The sequence below is a fragment of the Carcharhinus amblyrhynchos genome, chromosome 3 (genome assembly GCF_965287045.1).
Source record: "Carcharhinus amblyrhynchos chromosome 3, sCarAmb.v2.hapA, whole genome shotgun sequence".
In the NCBI taxonomy this organism is placed as follows: Eukaryota; Metazoa; Chordata; class Chondrichthyes; order Carcharhiniformes; family Carcharhinidae; genus Carcharhinus; species Carcharhinus amblyrhynchos.
In genome coordinates, this window is record NC_137326.1 from 74,716,139 (window position 1) to 74,737,888 (window position 21,750).

The following is a 21,750-nucleotide window of genomic DNA, read 5'->3' on the forward strand; positions in this document are numbered from 1 at the left end:
TGTTCGATAGCATTCGCTTTTCCTCCTAATGAAACAGTTTGTCTCCACACAAAGACTTGTACAACATTCAGGCTTGGACTGATAAGTGGCACATAACATTCACACCTTGCAAGTGCCAAGCATTGACTTGCCAAAAAGAGTTTAATTAGCTCTCCTTGAAATTCACTGCATTATCATTGTGGAATCCCTCACTGTCAACATCCTCAGGAGTGCAATTTAACTGGATTAGTTGTATAAATACTCTGGCTACAAGAACAGACCAGAAGTTAATTATTCTGCAGCAAGTGATTTGCCTGACTCCCAGAGTCTTCCCCCATTTACAAGGCAGAAATTGGGAGTGATGGAATACTTGCCACTTGCCTGAATATTGGCAGCTACAGCAGCACTGAAGAAGCTTGACACCATCTCGAACAAAACAGCTCCTATGGCACCTCATCGACTGCCTTAAGCATTCAGTCCGCCGCCAGTGCACCTTGCAAGCAGTGTGCACCATCTACAAGATGCACTGCAGTAATTTGCCAAAGCTGCTTAAGCAGTACTTCTCAAATCCTTGTTAATACATTATGGTCTTTTGGCTGGGTACCTTCATGGACTTCAAGGGGTTCACCACCATCTTCTCAAGGACATTTAGGGTTGGCAGTGAATGCCAGCCTTGTCCAAGACACACATCCCATGATTAAACAAAAATACCCTTCTGACCTATATCACAATTGTTTTGGGCTCAATTTTTGTCATGTTAAGGATCTTGTATCCTCCAAAGTAATTCAGATTTTCTAGTTGAAAATTGTGTTGTGACAAGGGCACAAATACACGTTCCATTTCTAAACTTTTCCTTTTAAAATGCTAACTATATGTGTCACAGTATTTTACACATTTAAAAAAAAAATTTCTGGATCGCATGTTAGATATTCAAATACAAAAGCACAAACTTTGTGAATTAGATTGAGGCTGGCTACACACGGTCAGTCGGAGATGTAGTTGAGCCAGAGGAAATTTGAGCAAAGAAAAGATGGGGCATTCCAGCAGAAATATGCAAGTTTATCAAGTGTTAGGCAGAAATATATATAACAAAATGATAATTACTACTGATGTGTCTTGTTTTTTGCTATCCAGCTTGGGTGAAAATAGTTGATTCAATTGACCACTGGAAAATCCGCGAAAGCAATACACTGAACTCAATCTCTCAGGACTATCAAGTCTGGTGAACTGACACATTGTTGCTAGTGTATTGAAAAGGGGACTACAATAAGAACTGAACATTTAAAAATATGCACTTAGACATATTTGTAGCGCTTTAAAAATGTTTTTTTTTAAAATCTGTCCCTGTCTGCCAAGTGGAGCAATAACATAGTAGTTTCACGTCCCAGTCCAGAGACTTGAGCACAAAAGTCGTGGCTGATTAGTGCAGTGTGGGACTAAAGGAGAGCTGTGCATCTTTCTTCATTAAAAGTTAGGCCTCTAACTAAGGTGATGGAAAAGATCTCACGGATCTTATATTGAAGCAGAAAAGGTTGGAGAGTTTTGTCCAATATCCTGCCAGTCTTTACCCATCAGTCAACACAAACATTATCTGACCATGAAACATTGTAGTTTGAGGGAGCTTGATGTGTGAAAATACATTTCCTGCAATACAAATGTGACTACAGTGTCAAAGCACCACATTGACTATAAAGTGTGATGGGCCATCCTGTCACTATGAAAGGCATCACATAAATCCAGTTTTATTTTCCAAAATTGTGGGTCAAGCATTGTTAATTTGGAATCTGGCTTTGGTATTGGTTCAAAGTGCAGAGATCCTATGACAAGTTTTAGAAACAGATTAGGGAACTCATGTGTCCTGGCTCAATTTTCCTCCCCCAACCAAAATCATCAAAACAGATTACCTTGCTCCGAACCCACTGCTTTCACCACTGCCTGAAATCCACACACTGCTATGCATCACACATGTATGCTTCTGACTTTTCTTCATGCTCTATTTCAAAGTTGTCATCCATAGTTCCATTTTATCCTCTGCCTCAGAGGATAACAAAGAACTTGATTCCATTTCAGCTTTGATTCTATTTCAATTCTCAGATACCAAGGAGACTCTGAATCCTTCTCATCCATTAATTTCCTCTGACTTTTATCCCTCTTTCCAATCTCATCCTTCATCTTGTTTGTACTATCTTACAATCTCTGAACACTAATAATCGATCCCAAGAGAAGCCTCAGCTTTATTCCCTTTAGGCTTCCCCCCCCCGCCCCCAACACACACACACACACACACACACACCCCCACCCCTCAGTGAACTTCAAACTTGACATAATGCTGATCTCTTAATTTTTGCCTGGCACATTAACTTTTCCATGAACCTTCCTAATGCATCTTGCTCCCATCTGCAGAATTTATGTTTTATCTCTTGCTTTACCCTCTCTAAATCTCATTGGGAGCTGCTCCATGACATCAGTTACTTGTTATTCCCTTTACTCTACCTATTTCCCTGTGAACTTGCAGCATTCCATTTTCACAGATCCAGACTTGATATTATCATTCAACTTGCTAACAAAGATGGCATTGTTGCTGTTTGAGACCGCCTTTATCTTGCGGAGACTGCCAACCCTGCAACACCTCAACCTACCAGCCCCATGACGATCAGAAATCATTTTCCAAATTTTCACTGACTTTTTTGGAGATTGTGATAACTTGGCCACAAAAAGGTAGTCAAACATATTGTGATATTCATTCAGCAAGGACTCAGAATTGGAGACAATTAGTTACACAGGCCCCTCGTGGTAAGACTATACCCATGAAAGCCTGCGCTGTCACTTGTGCATGCTCATACCAATTAAAGACATCAGTATATGCATTCAAATAAGATGCTTACCATACCCCCCCTACTTAATGAAAGAAACGTAATGAAACTTGACTATATGTCAATTTTTCAGGAGCTTTGCAACTACACTGATCTGCGCAGTACCACTAGTGACTGTAGACATTGGTGAGGCTTATTTCAGCGGAACTGGACTTGGCGGTGCAGGAGTTGGTTGAGTAACAGTGAATGAATGTCTGCCATCCTTTCATGGAGTAGAGTCCACTGGAAGTCTTTGTACAATAGGAACTATTTTGTGTTGAATATCCACAGCAGCATTTCCTTCCACTGTGTTATCTGAAACTTTTGCTGTTTTCGAGTCATGGCGTTGACGAATGTGATCCTGGTGTTTGTGAACAACTCCTTCATTGTTCAGTTTTACTACCAAAAATACTGAACAACTTCAGTTGAAAATAACTCTAGGCAGCCAAGGTTGATTACTGCGTAAATTCCTTACATAGACAATTATTTGAGTTGAAATGTCTGTTCTTAGCATGGTAGCCATGTCTCTCCTGTTTTTCCTGTCTCCTTCCAACTCTGGATGTAAGAAATCCAGGTGAAACTTTGGCTTCCTACCCATCAGCAATTTAGCTGGTGAGAGTCCTGTTGTTTGTTGTGTAATACAATACTGGAACAAGAACAGTGAGAGCTAGGTTTCCTAAATATCATCTGCTATTCTCCAGAACCCTGCTTTCAATGTCTGAATAGCCTGCTCTGCTAAACCATTTAAAGTTGGATGAAAAGTAGTAGTACAAACATGGCATATCCCATTTCTCTGCATAAACTTCTGGAACAAATCACTTGTCAATATTGTCTCATTATCAGAAACAAGAATCCGGTAAACTGCGTGTTTTGAAAACTTGGCGTGGGTTCTCTGTCTTAATGGGAGCTTTAATGTTGCTCATAATGTATATTTGTAACCACTTAGATTGCAAGTCCACAATAACTAGCAACATATGACTCATGAAAGGCCCTGCAAAATCCACATGAAGCCTAGACTATGGATGGTCAGGCCATTACCATGGATGTTGTGGTGCTGGTGGTGCCATTTTTTGGTCAAGCTGACACACACAACAGGAATTCACCTTGTTCTCCAAGTCTTGATCCATTAGACCATCTTGCTAAACTTTTCATTTGGGAGGCACACAGGTGAGCCTCTCAAACTTCATTCAAGAGTTGTGAATAATCAGTGTTTGGGACGACCACTTTGGACCCCCAAAGGATACAAACAGCCTGCATATTCAGCTCATCTTTCCACTTTGCACGTGTCCTCAATTCATCACCCCATAACCCTCGGCTAACTCTACATAAGGCATCACTTCATCTGAGATGGAATAAAATCTCTGTTCATTCACTGCTCAACCTGTTTAGTGTACACTGGAGAATGTGAAAGTGTCTCAAGTGAGAAAACTGTCTCTGGAGGAAATAATGTCTTTGTGGGTATGTCTGGTAAAGGGAGATGATGCAGTGTGTCTGAGTTTGCATTGTCTTTCCCTGCCCCGTACACAGTGTTATACAGGTAAGCTCATAATGAGAGAACTTGGCGCTGTTTTCTCACTGAGGCCATAGGAGGAATGCACTTGGATTCACTAAAAAGACTCATCAGTGTTGTGTGGTTGGTACAGATGGTGAATGAATGACCATAAAGATACTGATGAAACTGTTACACAGCAAAGACTAGACCTTATCTAACTGTGAATATTCCTCCTCAGCTGTTGCCAGTGCACATGATGCAAACCTATTGGGTTTTTCTGACTTGTCCTCTGTCAGAAGAGGGCAAGGATTCCATGACAGAATGAGCACTTTGCCTTGAACAAAGTGAACCAACAAATTAGCTGATGTAGCAACGCTTTCACATCCGTGAAAACTTCATTTTGTATTGACCCCCACTTCCATTTTGTTCCTTTGTGAAGTAATAGATACAGTGGTGTGTCAACACTGTTGAAAGATCTGGCAGAAACTTCCTGTAGTAATTTACCATGCCCAGAAATGACCTGAACTTGGACACACCTCTGGGGTTTAGAAGTTCTTTGATAACTGTCTTTGTTTTCCACAGGGACAAACCCTGCACTGTGATTTTGTGATCCAGATATTCCAAACTTTGTGCTGGAAGATGCACTTGTTATTCTTCAGCGATAGCTGTTCTCTGAAAATATGTTTTTTTGATCCAGGTTGCTAAGGCACTCCTCAATTTTCCCTGTGATTAGAACGCCATCTAAACTGCTACATGAGGAGTCCCCTGCAACAGATTATCCGTTGTCCCCTCTAAGTCACTGCATTACAGAACACTCTGAAACCCAGATGATTGCATTTGATCAAATCCTTCAGTGTTCAAAACATACTGTTTTGAGACTTAGAAACTCTGCAGTACAGGGAGGGGCCATTCGGCCCATCAAGTCTGCACCGACCACAATCCACCCAGGCCCTACCCCTATACCCCTACATATTTTACCCACTAATCCCTCTAACCTGCATATCTCAGGACACTAAGGGGCAATTTTAAGCATGGCCAATCAACCTAACCTGCACATCCTTGGACTGTGGGAGGAAACTGGAGCACTCGGAGGAAACCCAAGCAGACATGAGGAAAATGTGCAAACTCCACACAAACAGTGACCCAAGGTGGGAATCGAACCCAGGTCCCTGGAGCTGTGAAGCAGCAGGGCTACCATGCCACTCCCACTGTGCTACCGTGCTGAGTCCTTTAACAAAAGCTACTGGTAGGTGTCTAGTTTTGAGAACATCTTTCTTCTTGCAAGGGTTGAAAAAAATCTTCCATCTGTGGTACTGGATAAGCAACCAGCTTGGAGTCCTGATTAATGGCAAGTTTGTAATTCCTGCAGATGTGCATAGTATCATTGTACCAGAATAGGAACATTTGGAGCTGTCCAATGTGAGAATTGAATGGGCTCGGATGATTCCAGCCTCTTCAGTCATTCCAACTCCTCCATTTTGTCCTTTCATGCATAGAGCACTATTCTGAGCTTGAAAAAGCAAGGAGTGATCTGAGGATCTACAAAAATTGTAGTGCCATACAGTGTACCCAGCTCATCTTTGCAAACCTCAGGATATTTCTGAATGACATCCTTTATCACTTTTTGTGTGCTTAATCTCGCCCCAATTCAACGGAATTTTACTGAGCAAGTCACGCCCTAATAAACTAGGCCCTTTCTCTTGTACCATCAAGAACCATGCTTTTGCTCCTTGGCTGTCTTGAGTAATGCCCATCTCTAACACCCTAAACATTGGTATAACCTATCCAGTGTATGTCTGAAGTTGGATCCTTGTCTGAGTAAGAGCTGTCACCTGCTTAGAGCCCCAAGTCTTTTTGTAGGCCTCTTACTCAGCACTGATTTTCAGCAACTTCAGATCACTAATACCTTTCCTATTTTTTAAGCAGTAGATAATGTAATGACTCCCCTTTTGTTTCTTATACTACTACAATCCCTCTCATGGCTCTTTTTGTCATTTAATCCTGTTTTACACCTTATAATGCCTTGCCTATTCTTTTCTCCTCCCACACCTCTCACTGCTTCTAAATTTCCATCATTTTTCTAACAATTTGTTATTTTATCAATATCAGAATTCGTATCTCCATATAATTGGCTATTTTTCAAGATACAGGAACTATCATCTTGATTTTAAATTTTGTAAGAACTGTTATTGTCTTGTGAAAAACTATTTGTCCTATACTTCACAAAGCAGGCTGGAAATTTCACTGCTGTGTGCTCAACAATGTTGTGTATACAGTGGAGTAGAATGGGCTTAATGACTGTGGCTGCTTTTTGTGCTGTAAGAGCCTTTGCCTTTGATATTTCCTAGGGTCAGGAAGAGGAATTGTGATCCGGAAATCCAAAAGTCTGTTTCCAAAAATGCTGTGGAATTTTACGACTATGGCATGAGTATCTCCATTTTTTTTAAAGTGGACTCTCCAGTTGCCTGATTGACAAGTTTGGCTGCCTGTTGGTGGGGAAATCTGCAGCATAATGGTGCAGCAAGGAACAGGTTTGAGCACAGAGCTTGTGCCTTAGTGGGAGAAATGGTAAGAGGTGGGAGTTGGGTCAGTGATGGGGTTGGTGATTGGGTGAGTGCTGTAGGTCATGGAGGCTGAGGTTGTTCTTCCCAGAAACCTGGACAAGAATATTTAAATGGTTAAAATGGAGACATGTAGACTCTAAAAGATTTCACTAACCACCTACCTCCTGAGCTAGTATTGGTTGTTCAACTTTCGTCCCACCTCCTTTAAAATTGGAAGTGTTAAGTTTGAGGCAACTAAGTTTTCTGTTGTAGATTTTTAATATTTAATCTTCAGGTGAAACCAAAGCCACTCCTGTTTGGGCATTTAAAATTATGTCCCATGATTCTAATTCTGAAATATTTTCCCCAGTATCAGTGTTAGGTTAAACTCTTTTCCCCCCGAAAGATCATTCCCCGGTTCTATCTATGCTTACACCCTGCATTGTGTTTGCTTTGTGAGATCATTCCCTCCCCCAAACTGATATGTCCTAAATAGATTATCGCTGCTCTTCTGTCTGTCTTGATTTGTGTATCTGCTGTTCAATGAGCAGGCAGACAGCTCTTGAGAATGCTTACTATGGCATGAAGTACTACCCTGTCCTATTCATGGAGCCACTGAAGCCAGTCTTGGATTGCCCAGTTGAAATCAAGCAGAATGGAAATCAAATCTGCATCATCCCTTTTGGCCACTGAATACTCCAATGTTCAGTTTCACTGTGGTTGCCATTTATATCGACTGGTGGCCTATTGATTTCTGTTCCACTTTTTGTTGCCCCTTAGGTTTTATTTTCACATATGTGGCTGTATCTTGTGTCAGTGTTGTTGATACCTAACAGTCAATACTAGACAATGCCTGTTCTGTAAAGCAACCATATGCAGAACGAGGCTGCCATTCGTACGAAAGGAAAATTTGCAAAGCCTTGGGGAGAGTGCAGATGTTTTAGAGTCAGGGTTTTACAGCACAGAAGGAGGCCCTTCAGCTCATCATGTCCATGCTGGCCATTAATCATCTATCTATTCTAATCTAATTTTCGAGCATTTGGCCTGTAGCCTTGTATGCTGTGGCATTTCAAGTGCACATCTAAATACTACTAAAGTGTTATGAGGATTCCCACCTCTACCACCCTTTCAGGCAGTGAGTTCCAGATTCCTACCACTCTGAGTGAAAAAGTTTTTTCTAAAATCCCTTCTAAATCTCCTACTCACCTTAAATCTATGACCCTTGGTTATTGACTCCTCTACTAAGGGGAAAAGTTGCTTCCTCTCCACCCTATCTATGCCCCTCATGATTTTATACACCTCAATCAGGTCCCTCCTCAATCTTCTCTGCTGCAAGGAAAACAACCCCAACTTACCCAGTCTGTCTTGATAGCTGAAATGCTTCAGCACAGACAACATTCTGGTGAATTTTCTGTGTAATCTTTCTGGTGCAATCTGAACTACACACAGTGCTGTAGCTATGGCCTAACCAGCATTTTATACAGCTCCATCATAACTCCCTGATTTTATATTCACTGCCTCAGTTAATAAAGGCAAGTGTTCCCTATGCCTTCATAGCCATTTTTCCTACCTGTCCAGCTGTCTCCAGACATCTAAAAATCAGTTTTCTAAAATGGTGCAAGCATGCAAAACTTAAGTTAACATGGAGAGACTAGAGAAATTGAGGACATTTTCCTTAAAAAAAAACCTGTATTGCACTTTTCACAACTACTGGAATTCTTTGTGTGCTTTACAACCAATGAAATACTTTTGAAGTGTAGTCACTTATTATGTAGGAAATAAGATAGTCAATTTGCACAGAGCAAGCTCCCACAAACAGCAATGTGACAATGACCAGACAGTGTAGTTCTGTGATGTTGATTAAAGGGTAAGTATAAACCAGGGCAGTAGGAATAACTCTGAGCAAATAGTTTTGGTTTCAAATTCCACTCCTAGACTTGATGACCAAGGAAGATGCATTATGAGATCCTGAGGGGATTTGACAGGGTAGATAACAGATGGGTGTTCCCATTCGCGGCATAGGCTAGAACTAAATGACACAGTTTAAGATTAAAAAGAGGAGAATTCTTTTACATCTAAGGCTGGGTTAGACATTTCTTTGTTTCATAGAACTATGGGATATGGGGAGTGGGCAAGAAAATGGAGTTGAAAGTCAAGATTGGCCATGGTCATATTGATTGGCAGAGTAGGCACGATGAGCTTTTTCTTATGAGCCACATAAGAAAAATTTAATCAATTGACCAGTAGCTTGGTGAAAGAGGTAGTTTTTAAGGCGTGTTTTAGAAGAAAGTTAGATGAGAGATGTAGGGAGTGTATTCCAGAGCTTGCAGCCTAGGCAACTGAAGGCGCAACCACTAATTAAAATTGGGCAAGTACAATAGGCTGGAAATAGAGGATTGTAGTATCTGAGTTTTGGAACTGGAGCAGATTGTAGAGATAGGGGAAGATGAGGTCATAGAGGGATTTGAAAATAAGGGTAAGAATTTTTGAATCAAGAACTACTTGACTGGCAGCTGATGTAGATCATTGGGCACAGGAAATATAGCGGGATGGGACTTGCTGTGCGTCAAGACATAAACTGCAGAGTTTGGATGACCTCAAGTTTAAAGAGGTTAGAATGTTGGAGACCGGCTGGGGGTAGGTTGGAATAGCTTTGTCTAGAGGTAACAATGGTATCGATGAGGGATTCAGCTGCAGATGAGCTGAGACAGGGGCAATATTACAAAAGAGAAAAAAGAGAAAATAAGTGGGTAAGTGGTCTTGAGATCAAATGTGACACCAAATTGTGTACAGCACCTTCTGCAGTATAGCTTTCTCTCAGAAAGCTGACTGCAGTGTCAGCTTTCATAAGAGCAGAGAAGTTTCAGGAGAGATTTAACAGAGTTGTGCAAAATCAGGAATAATTGTGATAGACTAAATAACTTGGAGCTGTTTCCAGTAACAAATAGATTAGAGGACACAGAAATAAGGTAACTGGCAGAAGAGTCAGAGGCATGTTGAAAGTTTGCTCCTATGCAGTGAGTTGTGATCTAGACTGCCTGAAGCAGATTCAATAATAGCTTTCCAAAGGGAGTTGGATAAATACTTGGAAATTGGGAAAATTTGACAGCTCTTTAAAACAACCATCACAGTGAAACATCTTATTTTATGCTGTAGCATTCTAAAGTTCTGTCTGATTTGATCCTCCTTTTTATCGTAATGTAACTGAAGTACTTAATTACATCCAAGTGTTTAGTTTTATTTATTTTTTGGGGAGCAGCACAAAATCTTTCATCACTGAACACTCTAGATTTAATCTGATCGTTCGGATTAATATTTCTTTTCTCTATCCAAGATATTTTACTTCTTTCTCTCTCTCTATCTGCAGCAAGTATGGGTAAGAGAACTGTTTCCAAGCTGAGGCCTGAAATGATCTTGAGTAGCGGCACAGTGACACAGTGGTTAGCACTGCTGCCTCACAGTGCCAGGGACCTGGGTTCGATTTCTGGCCTTGGTGACTGCAGAGTTTGCATGTTCTCCCTGTGTCTGCATGGGTTTCCTCTGGGTGCTCAGGTTTCTTCCCACAGACCGAAAGACATGGTGGTTAGGTTCATTGGCCATGCTAAATTGCCCCTAAGTGTACACAAACAGGTGCCGGAGTGTGGCAACTAGGCAATTTTCACAGTAACTTAATTGTGGTGTTAATGTAAGCCTACTTGTGACACTAATAAATAAAAAAAAGCTGCTGTGCTCTTCTGCTTCCTTTCCACTTGTCATTAACCTTGTAGATTCTGTTAAGCTCCTACGATGGCAACTTTTCAACAAATAATTCATCTTGGGGAGAATGCCCAATGAGCTATAAATGTAAGTTCTAGTTTATGGTGATTGTTCAAGCATTTGGATAGGCTTTTGTGAGCTTCCATGCTTTATGACCTGTAAGTTCCTGGACTGCATTTTGCAGAGGAGCACCCCTTTTGTTAAGTGAATGCTCACTGAAGGCATCACATTTTTGGGGAAATCCAATGCTGCAGTTTTTGTAAGCCTGTTGTCAGCCTACAACATGGTCTGTATTAAGGGACTGGTGCTGAAATTTGTGAGGCTGACCCCCTGCCTCAAAGCACTACTCCAGCAATAGGCAATGCTGAATAATAGACAGTTAAGTATTGATTTGAGACAAGTCATTCTTTAACAGCAGACTTCCATAAGGCTTAATATTTGTGCTCCTCAGTGCCTTTGTGGATAATATGTTGCCAGTGAAGCCCTGCATATTTATAAATGCACATGCCTTGTCCTAGCAAGAAAGTCACCTCCAACCACCTTGAGTTCATCTTTTATGAAGAACTAAACACTAAAGAGGAATATTTCAGGAAATAGCCAGGCCAATGCCTCACTAAACAACAGTGTCTGCATTCCTTCCGGATAATAAGAAGGCTATGTGCACCCTGAAAGTCACCTTCTGTGACAATAATGTGCAATATTAGCCCCACTCTGATCTATTTCGAAGTGAAGCTGGTCCGCATGTTAATCACCCACCTGAAGAAAGCCACCAAAATGGACATCAGGATCAAGTGGTCCAGATATTGGCAAACACATACCAGCGAACACCATCAGTGAAAGCCCTTGTGTACTCTAGCTGAGTAGAGTACTATACAAGGGGATGGATGAAAGGTAGCCACATTTGGCTTGCTAATGTCCAACTGAATTCTGCATACAATGTTGCATATTACTGGTATCCTTGAGTTGCGTCCAACACCCTGTCTGCTGTTCTTTTCCCAGCCACTTGCTACAATGCTATAACTCTCCCGGAACGCCAATGAAATTCATGGGCAACCTTAAACCACACCTGCACAAACCATGGCAGAAATTGTAACTTGATGCATAGTTGGACAATTAAAAGCTCTCCATTGTGTTATTCTGGTCACCCAGCTGGCTCACTAATGTCCATGCTTTATGGAAGGAAACCTACTGTCCTTACGTGGTCTGGACTACGTGACTCCAGACCCACAGCAATGTGGTTAACTCTGAAATGACCTAGCAAGCCACACAGTTGTGTCCAACTGCTGCAAAGAAAACAAAGGAATCGACCTAGGCACTGGAAATGACAATAGCAAACCCAACCACGTGGACCTTACAAAGGGCCCCTTAACTAACATTTGAGGACTTGCGCTGTCTCTGACTAGTCTAGCAACAGCATAGTCATGACATAGTCATACTCACGGAATTATAATTTACAGATAATGCTCCAGAAACAATTATGGAGGAGGCTCCATAAATATTTCCATCCTCAATGATTGGGGAACCCAGCACGTCAGTGTAAAAGTATTTGCAACAATCTTCAGCAAGTGGATGATGCATCTTGGCCTCCGCTGGAGGTCCCCAGCACCACAGTTTCAGTCTTCAGCCAATTTAATTCACTCTACGTAATATCAAGTAACCACTGAAAGCACTGGATACCACAAAGAGCCTGACAATATTCTGGCAGTAGTACTGAAGAACTTAAGGATTTGCCACACTCCTAACCAAGCTGTTCCAGTACAGCTACAAAACTGGCATCTACCCATCAATATGGAAAAATGTGGCGTCCTGTACACACGAAGGACAAATCCAATCTGGCCAGATATTGCCCCATCAGTAAAGTGATGGAAGGGGTCATGAACAGCACTATCAAGTGACATTTGCTTCGCATTAATGTGCTCACTGACGCTCAGTTTGGTTTTCACCAGGATCACTCAGCTCCAGACCTCATTACAGCATTAATTTAGATGTGAACAAAATAACTGAGTTTCATCTCTGAATTTAGAGGTGAGGTGAGGTGTCAGTGACTACCCTCAGCATTAGGCAGCATTTGACAGAAGCCTGAGCGAAAATGAAGTCAGTGGAAATGCGGGAAGGGAGGAGGAGGGAGGGAATCATCCACTGGTTGGGATCGTACATGGCACAAAGGAGGATGGTTATGGTGGTTGGAGGTCAATCATCTCAGTTCCAGGACATCATTGCAGGGGCTCATCAGGGTAGTGTCCTAGGCCCAGCCATCTTTAGCTGCTTCATCAAAGATCTGTCTTCCATCATAAGGTCATAAATGGTATGTTCACTGATAACTGCACCATGTTCAGTATCATTTGTGACTCCTCAGATATTGAAACAATCCATACCCAAATGCAGCATGTCCTGGACAATAAATATCCAGGCTTGGGCGGATAAGTGAAAAGTAACATTTGTGCTGCATAAGTGCCAGACAATGACCATCTCCAGCAAGAGAGAATTTAACCATAGCCCCTTGACATTCAATAGCATTACCTTCACTAAATATCCCACTGTCAACCTCCTGGGGGTCTTCATTGACCAGAAACTGAACTGGACTATTCATATAAACACTAGCTGTAAAAACAGGTCAAAAGCTAGGAATGCTGTGGTGAGTAACTCAACAGCTGACTCCCCAAAACCTGCCCACCTGCTCGTCAGTGTGATGGAATACTCTCCACTTGCCTGGATGAGTGCAGCTCTAATAACACTTAAGAAACTTGATACCACCCAGAACAAAACAGCCCCCTTAATCAGTATCCCTTCCACAAACATCAACTCTCTCAACCAAAAGTGAATATTAGCAGCAGTGTGTGTACAATCTACAAGATGCACTGCAGAAACTCGCCAAGGCTCATTAGGCAGCAACTTCTCAGTCCAAGATTACTACCATCTAGAAGGACAAGGATAGCAGACACCTGGGAACAAGACCACTTGTAAGTTTTTCTCTACATCACTTACCATCCTGACTTGGGAATATATTGCCATTTCTTCACTGTCACTGGATGAAAATCCTGCAACACTCTCCCTTCCTAACAGCACTATGGGTGTACCGACAGCTCAGGGACTGCAGTAGTTCAAGATGGCAGCTCACTACAGTTTTGTCAAAGGCAGCTAAGATGGGCAAAAAATGCTGACCTGGCCTAGCTTGCAAAGCCCACATCCCGTAAGTGAATAAAGAAAAGCTTCCTTGGAATGGCAATCAGCTCAGATTGCCACTCTGCATCCACTTACTGCACTAAATCTTTTCAGTGCCTGTCTCATCCTATATTACTCATGCAAGCAGGGTGAGATTCAGGCAGCAGAGTCCCTGGCTCTAATGTTGCAGTCTAAAAGAAGCAGAATAAAGGAGTACATTCCTTTTTTTTAACACACTAGCTGCTGTGAAGCGGGTTTAAAGGTCCTGTAGAAAACAATAGGCCAGGGCAAGTAAGTACCCAAGGTATATGAATGGTAAGTGACTTGGAGAAGAACTTACAAGTGGTCTTGTTCCCAGGTATTTATTATCCCTGTCCTTCTTGGGATTTGGAAATTGCTGCCTACGAGCCTTGGTGAGTTTCTGCAGTGCATCTTGTAGATCGTGCACACACTGCTGCTAATATTCACTGGTGGTTGAGAGAGTTGATGTTTGTGGAACAGGTACCAACCAAGGGGACTGTTTTGTTCAGGATGGTGTCAAACTTCTCAAGTGTTGTTATTGGAGGGGATGGGGCATAGGATCAGGAGAAGGGAACGGTTTGATTTGATGGGTTTGGTCTGACCTGGTGGGGCTTGGGGCAGACACTATCGTACAGGGATGATAGTGATCATTGGGGTTGAGGTTGTCCAGCTGGATTTTGTTGGGGGCGGGGGGGATGAGCAGTAGATGGGAAGTACCCAGGAGTCGGGGATTTTGGGGCCATCTCACATGGGGTCAGAGAGCGTGAGTGGGCTGCCCTGATGGGGTCAGAGTGCATGAGTGGGCCACCCCATGTGGGGTCGCAGAGCATGAGTGGGATGTCCTGCGTTTGGGGAGGTGGGTGGGGGAGAGACCTCTCATATGAGGGGGCTGGTGGCATTCTGCATGAGGGGGTCGGGGGGTGGGGGGGGGGGGGGGGGTGTACATCCCACTGACTGCTGAAGGAGCCACGCTCCGAAAGCTTGGGCTACCAAATAAACCTTTTGGACTTTAACCTGGTGTTGTGAGACTTCTTAGTGTGCCTACCCCAGTCCAATGCCAGCATCTCCACATCCCAGCACAATATAATTGTCCTGGGGAAGTTGGTGCTTCTGGACAATTGCTGTGTAAACTCTCACCTGGAACTTCTGAAATGGTTTCCCAGGGCATCTTTAGGGTTAGCCTCCCCATATATGACACTGGCGAGTGAGAAAGTTATTGCCCAATGTTACATTGGATTGAGAAAGCGTTTTTTAAAATTCCAGCAACATAAAAGGAACAAAGTTTAGGAATGGTGTATTGTGTTATTGCCATTGATTTTGTGTTTTCTGGTCTGTTGCTTAAGTCTTCCTCACTGTTATGCCTCCATTGATGAGAATATACCTGTTTTTCCTGAATTAGTTTCATAGGATGAGGCTGACAATTGCTCCAGGGTTAAGGGAGCTCAATACTGGTTCAGAGTACTTGGGCTCAATCTTTATGCTCTGTGACTTGGTGATTATGATTAAATCACAGAAAAATGATTTCTTAACACATTTTACGCTCCAGCAACCAAAAGGAAGAGGTGAAGAGGAGTAGAATTTAGAAAAGAATGTGCACTGAGAAGATTGGTTAAATCTTTTTGTTTGAATCAAATTGAGAAATATCAATGTTGCAACATCGAATGGAACAGCTCTGTGGTGTTGCTGTTAACATTATATTGAAGATTATTGTCAATCTGCCAGAATATATTGAGTGAAAGTTCTCATTGCAAGAAGTGTTGACAGTGAATTAATTTAAGAATGAGAAGTATGTATTGTATTCTGTGACATGTCTTCTAGCAGGAAGGAGCATTGGGAATTAACATAGTATTGTGGAACAAATGAAAATACTGAGGCCAATATATAAATGTAGAACTAGGGTCATTCACACACTGCTGTTCAAGATGAAAATTTAGCACTACTGGTTTATGCAGAGTGTAAAGCCTCATTTAATACTGAATGTGATGGTGAAGTATTGTGTAAAATCATAACTATGCATTCTTTTAGCTTTTAACTTTTAACTTACCTAATGAATATGTAAGTAATTTTTCTAGTTTAGTTCTTGAGTTCTAATTTTTTTTATCTTCAATTTTAGAATCGAGTTTGGCAAAGAGATCACAGAGACCTTCGTGCAATCCAGCCAGATTCAGCATATTATAATGATGTAAGCATCACAAAGACAAAGTCTTTGTAAATTTGCTGCGCCAATTTAGTTTGCTGCTCGTGTTAGGTGATCCTGTTATGCTGGTGGTGTGGTTGGTCATTTTAATTCAGTTCTACTTTGGTGGCAATGGTATTGTTTTATTTTTGTATTTCGGTAGCAGAACAACTGGATGCTGCTCATTATGAACTTTTATTTCATTAACATTATTCTGTTTGTGTATGTAACTCAAATAAATTATTTCACAAGAATTAGCCTGATGAGAAGTAAATCAAACTAAGGCACACTTACGGTTAATAGCTTTGACTGAAGAAAGAATGCAGCTTAGATTAAAACTACATCAAAGAGACAGTTATACATCATGTCGAACATGGACAAAGAAATTCCTGCTGGTTACCACCTATTGTCCCCCTTCAGCTGATGAATCAGTACTCCTCTATTTTGCACACCACTTTGAAGAAGGACTGGAAGAGAAAAGCTACAGAAGATGTTAGGTTGGGAACTTCAATGTCCATCACCATGATGCAGCAACACCATTACCGGCTGTGGTCACTGAGCCCTGAGGCACATAGCTGCCAGGCTGGACTGTGGCAGGTGATACGAGAATTATAATGAGGAAATAACCTATTTGACCTCAACCTATTAATCCACCTATTGCAGATTCGTCTGTCTGTGATAATGTTTGTGATAGAATCATCTTCGTACTGAGGACACCCTTCAAGTGCTCTGTAATCCTATCACTAAATGAAATAGATTCAGAACAGATCTAGCAGCTTAAAACTAGGTATCGGTGAGGTGCTGTGGGCTATTAGCTGAATTGAATTCTGCCAAATTTGTAACATCACAGCGTTGCTTACTTACTGCACTACCAAGTAAGGGTACAACCTCTGGTTCAACAAGGAATAATGAAGTGCATGCCAAGAGCAGCTCCCGATATATTGGGTGCCAACACGTGTATATTAAGCAGTAAAAGCTGCTTGCAGTAGATGGAACAAAACAATTTTCTAACCAGCAGATTTATACTCTATAGTCCTGTCGCATTCAGTTTTAACTGGTAGTGGACAATTAAACCATTAACAGGAGGAGGCTCTAAGAACATCCCTATCACCAATGATAGTGGCAGCGAGCAGAAGTGCAAAAGACAAAGCTGAACCATTTACAACCATCTTCAGCCATAAAGTACCTAATAGATGATCCATCTTGACCTCCTCCTATGATCTAAGAACCCAATCTTGAACTAATTTGATTCACTCCATGTGATATCAAGAATTGGCTGAGCACATCAGCTGTAGCAAAGGGTTGGGCCTAATATCAGTCTGGCTGTAGTGTTGAAGACTTGTGCTCTAGAAGTGGCCATATCTCTAGTCAAGCCCTTTCTGTACAATTAGAACACAGGCGTAGACTTGACAAAGTGAATACTTGCCCAGGTATGTCATGCCACAAATACAGGTCAAATCCAGTGTGGTTAATTCTTGTCTATCAGCCTACACTTGATATCAGCAAGGTCATGGAGGTATCACTGACAGTGCTATCAAGCAGCACTTGCTCCCCAATAAGCTGTTTGAGAAAACACTCATTCTGGATTTGACTAGGAGCTCTTGGCTCCAGATCTTATTCCAGGCTTGGACCAAGCATGGACAGAAGAGCTAAATTCTAAAAGTGAGGTGCAAATGAATTCTCTTCCAAAATAATTAAAATTGAATCCAGATGGTAAGGTGGGGTGAGGGTGATACTGCACTAGCTGCAGTCATACGTACTACAAAGGAAGACGCTTTTGACTGTTAGGAGATCAATTGTCTTAACCTAGGATATCAGTGCAAGAGTTCTTCAAGGCATTGTCCTAGGCCCAAACATCTTTAGCTGTTTCTCTCCAATGTAAATTCAGAAGTGGATAGTTGCACAGCATTTAGTTCCATTTGCTACTCAAATAATCCAACAGTTCCTGACTGCAGACCTGGATATTACTCAGGCCTGGGCTGATCAGTGAGCACTTACGTTCACAACCAAGAAGTGCCAGGTAATGACCATTGCTAGTAAAAGATAATCCTGGCACCTTCCCCCATGAAATTTAATGCATGCACCATCACCACAATCCTCACCATTGACATCCAAGGGATTATCATTTGACCAGAAGTTTCACTAGATTAGCCACACACACACACACATTCTCTCTCTGTGGCTACAAAAGCAGATAATAGATCAGAAGCTGAATATCCTGCACTAAGTAACTCAGCTGCTGTCTCCCCAAGTACAAGTTGAGAGTATGATGAATGCTCCCCACTTGCCCAGATGAATGCAACTCCAACAAAACTTAAGAAGCTCAACTTCATGCAGGACAAAGCAGCCCACTTGATTGTCATCCCATGCACCACCTCAAGCATTCACTTTCTCGTCCCCTGGCATACCCTCGCTAAGTTTCTTCTTGGCAAGAAACTTGCTAAGGTTTCTTCAATAGAACCTTCCAAACCCACAACTCTACCACTAAGAAGAACAAGGACAGCAGATGCGTAGGAACACACCACCACCTGAAGGTTCCACCTATTGGACAAGAAATTATACCGCTGTTCCTTCAGCGTTGTTGGGTCAAAATCCTGGAACTCCCAAACAGCACTGTGGATGCACCTACACTGCATGGACTGTAGTGGTTCAAGAAGGTGGCTCACATCTCCTTCATGAGGATAGTTAAGGGTGTACAGTAAATGCTGACTTGGCAATGACATCCACATCCTGTAACTGAATTAAAAGGAAAAAGATTGCAGTAAGAACCAAGACTGGATGTAACTGAGTTCAGGAGGAAAATGGCACTTTGCTTCTGATCACTGAGGAAACTGCAACAAACATGATACAATTATTGGTTGTGTGGCATTATGCCCTGTGGAGAAGATTGGTGCAGTACTGTGGATAGCATCGGGGACTAACTCAATGTGAAAGAATATCTTAGCAAGAATGCAACACCCATCTAAGAAAATTAAAAATAGGATTTTTAAAAAATGAAGTGCTTGAGCATTCTGGCAGAATTAGTGGGAAATACTCTGCATTCGAACCTCAACAAATAAATGTAATATTCCAGGATATTATACTTTATAGGGAAGAGGCAGACAGATGAATGTGGGGTATTAAGTTTTTTTTATTGGTTTTGTTCTAATGTTGGTGATTCAGGTATGTGGTTCTTCATTGACCTGCCCCAGTTATTGTTGTGCTGGTTGCAGCATTGTGTTGGTCTGGCTTAAATTTCAGCTAGACTATTGGGTTGGTCTGGGTTGTTTTTGGTTGTGCAGTTGGGTTGGTTTGATTTATGTTTTTTAGTCTGATTTATGATTTTTGGTTGGTTCCTTGCTGCTGGCTAACTTGGCTTTCTTATGGATCTGTACCATTGTTTGGTTCTATTCATGCCTGTACTGTTAGTTGCTGTTACCACCTAATACATAGGGTCCTGATGTTATCTTTAATGTTTTCCAGTTGGTGCCACCTATGGGAATGCTGCAAAATCCTATGAACGCTGTAACAACAAAATTTGTAAGAACCTCAACCAATAAAGTGAAATGTCCTGTCTTTGTTGTCAGGGTAAGTACTCAAAAGAATGTAAGAGTTAAACTAAAGTAGATTGTAATTTTTTTGACCTTGTGCCAAACTGGTTTGTTAAATGGGAATGAAATCACTTTTTAAGAGTCTGTGAGCTGCACTTCCCACGACTTTGGACTAAGAAACATCTACTAACCAAGGTCCCATTGATACTTACATTATAATGAATAGATTGATGGACTTGAATCAAATTTGGTTATATATTCTGATTCAAAAATATGGTAGTGGAACTGGCATACAACAGTGGCAACGTGACGTATAATCGGGAAAAGCCTCTTTCATTCAATTTTTCTCCTCCAACCTATCTTTTATCCATTCAAAATTGGTCAATCTGCAGACACGTGGAGAATATGCAAACTCCAGAGACACCTGAGACTGGAATTGAACCCGGGTCCTTGGTGCTGTGAGGCAGCAGTGCTTACCATTGTGCCACATGCCGCTTGCCATTGTACCACCGTTCTACCCAACATCACTTATATATAACTGGAATTTACTTTCAATTATTTGTTTTACCTTGGTTGTTTTTTGCACTGACATTAATTGCACTTATTAGTCATTACTATTTTTTCCATATCTTTTGTCATCTAAATCCATTTATTACTTTTGCTCTATTTCTTGGTCAGAACATTTTGTTTCTGTGCATAATGTAGATACACTGTTCATGAAAAATTCATCAAGATCATTAATGTTTTGAACAGTGGGAATTCTATTCCAGTTCAAATCCCTAAACCTGTTCTCTTTCAGGTTTTTTTTGCATCTGGATTTAACTCATATAGGCACAAGAAAACCTTTGCTTCCAAACTAGCTGACAAGCTGTCACTTGCAGTTCAAGCAACACATGTCATGTGCAAACAACTCTGGAGAGGCAGCAGTCGGAGTGTGAATTCCATTGTATTCAGCAATCAAAGACATCATTGCTTTACCTAAGGGATTGGTTTTGATGTTTGTAAATTGAAATGCTACTGTCTTAAAGATGCCATATAAATGCAAACTTTGGTGTGCTGCCACAGAAGTAACAAAATTTCCCATCTGTATCAATTTGGTCTCAAATATATATACATTCCAGAATAATGTTTAATAGCCTCAAGAAAAGCTTTATATTCAAAATGTGTTTAATTATTGAACTGAAATGCCTCTTCCTGTTGCTGCAGTGTATAAATGAAAGAGATAGCTGTAAATATTTTTTGTACTGAGTATTGAACATGTTTGAATATCTGAATAATTATTTTTGTTCTATGTTTAGTGGACTCCTGAAGGAAGGCGGTTAGTCACCGGGGCTTCAAGTGGCGAGTTCACGCTCTGGAATGGGCTGACATTTAACTTTGAAACTATTTTACAGGTATGAGAATCTCCAGTTCATTGCCAAATGGGGAGGGCAGAGAGAATATAACTTATGTTACAGCAATCGAGAACGGTGATGTCGAACTCAGCTGTTTCTGTAGTAGTGATACATTTCTAATGACAAAAACTGATGTCATCAGGAAAACTGACAGTTGGAATTACATTGGCAAACTGGTGTCCCAAGTGAATGTGCATTTGTGCCAGGTGTGGGTGAGACTTCTCATTTTCTTGCTTCTGGAGATATCTTATTGATGGTGTATTATTGGGCTGCAAGACTATATTTCTCAGTAGCTACAGTAACACTGCTCTTGATACTGTGCTTACTTGTAACTTTTCCTTTTTTCTGAAGTTTCTTTCTCCCCCTCCATCTCAACAATGTAATATCTTGACCACTTAGTTAGATAGCTTGTATCAAATCTTTTATCAAGGCCAACAAAATCCATTCCTTTCTATTCATGCACAGAGGTTCCCCATTCCATTTTTCCCTATTGCACTTTGAAGGTTCTGTGTTTTGTCCTGGTGAATCCTTTCGTGGCCCAGGCTGAGATTGAAAGCCTGCTGCCTCGGGCATTTACGGACACAAATCATGTTTTCTGTTGAGGTTGTTGCAGGTCTGCAATGTTGGCTGAGTAGTCTCAATCACACCTTCCTTATTCCAATAGTGATAATTACCAGCAGTTCTCGTTTCTCTGGGCTTCAGTGGTCACCATTCACTAGGAAGTATTCACTCACCACCAAATAGCGGTTTTGCATTTTTTTTTATTCTTCTACTCAGTCGTTCCAACCACATTTCCCATGTAGCACACCTTTTCTTTCTTGTCTTTGTATTGAAAATTCTGTTTT

General features: G+C 41.4%; 1 protein-coding gene across 3 annotated transcripts in view; it reads left to right on the forward strand.

The window, feature by feature from the left end:
• Positions 1-21,750, forward strand: part of wdr33 (WD repeat domain 33) — a 101,978-nt gene that overhangs the window by 24,209 nt on the left and 56,019 nt on the right. For all 3 annotated transcript variants that reach the window (XM_080185305.1, XM_080185307.1, XM_080185306.1), the window contains 3 exons: positions 15,919-15,987; positions 19,444-19,548; positions 20,810-20,905. In XM_080185305.1, the coding sequence (XP_080041431.1) occupies positions 15,919-15,987; positions 19,444-19,548; positions 20,810-20,905 (270 nt within the window). The remainder of the gene's footprint in view (positions 1-15,918; positions 15,988-19,443; positions 19,549-20,809; positions 20,906-21,750) is intronic.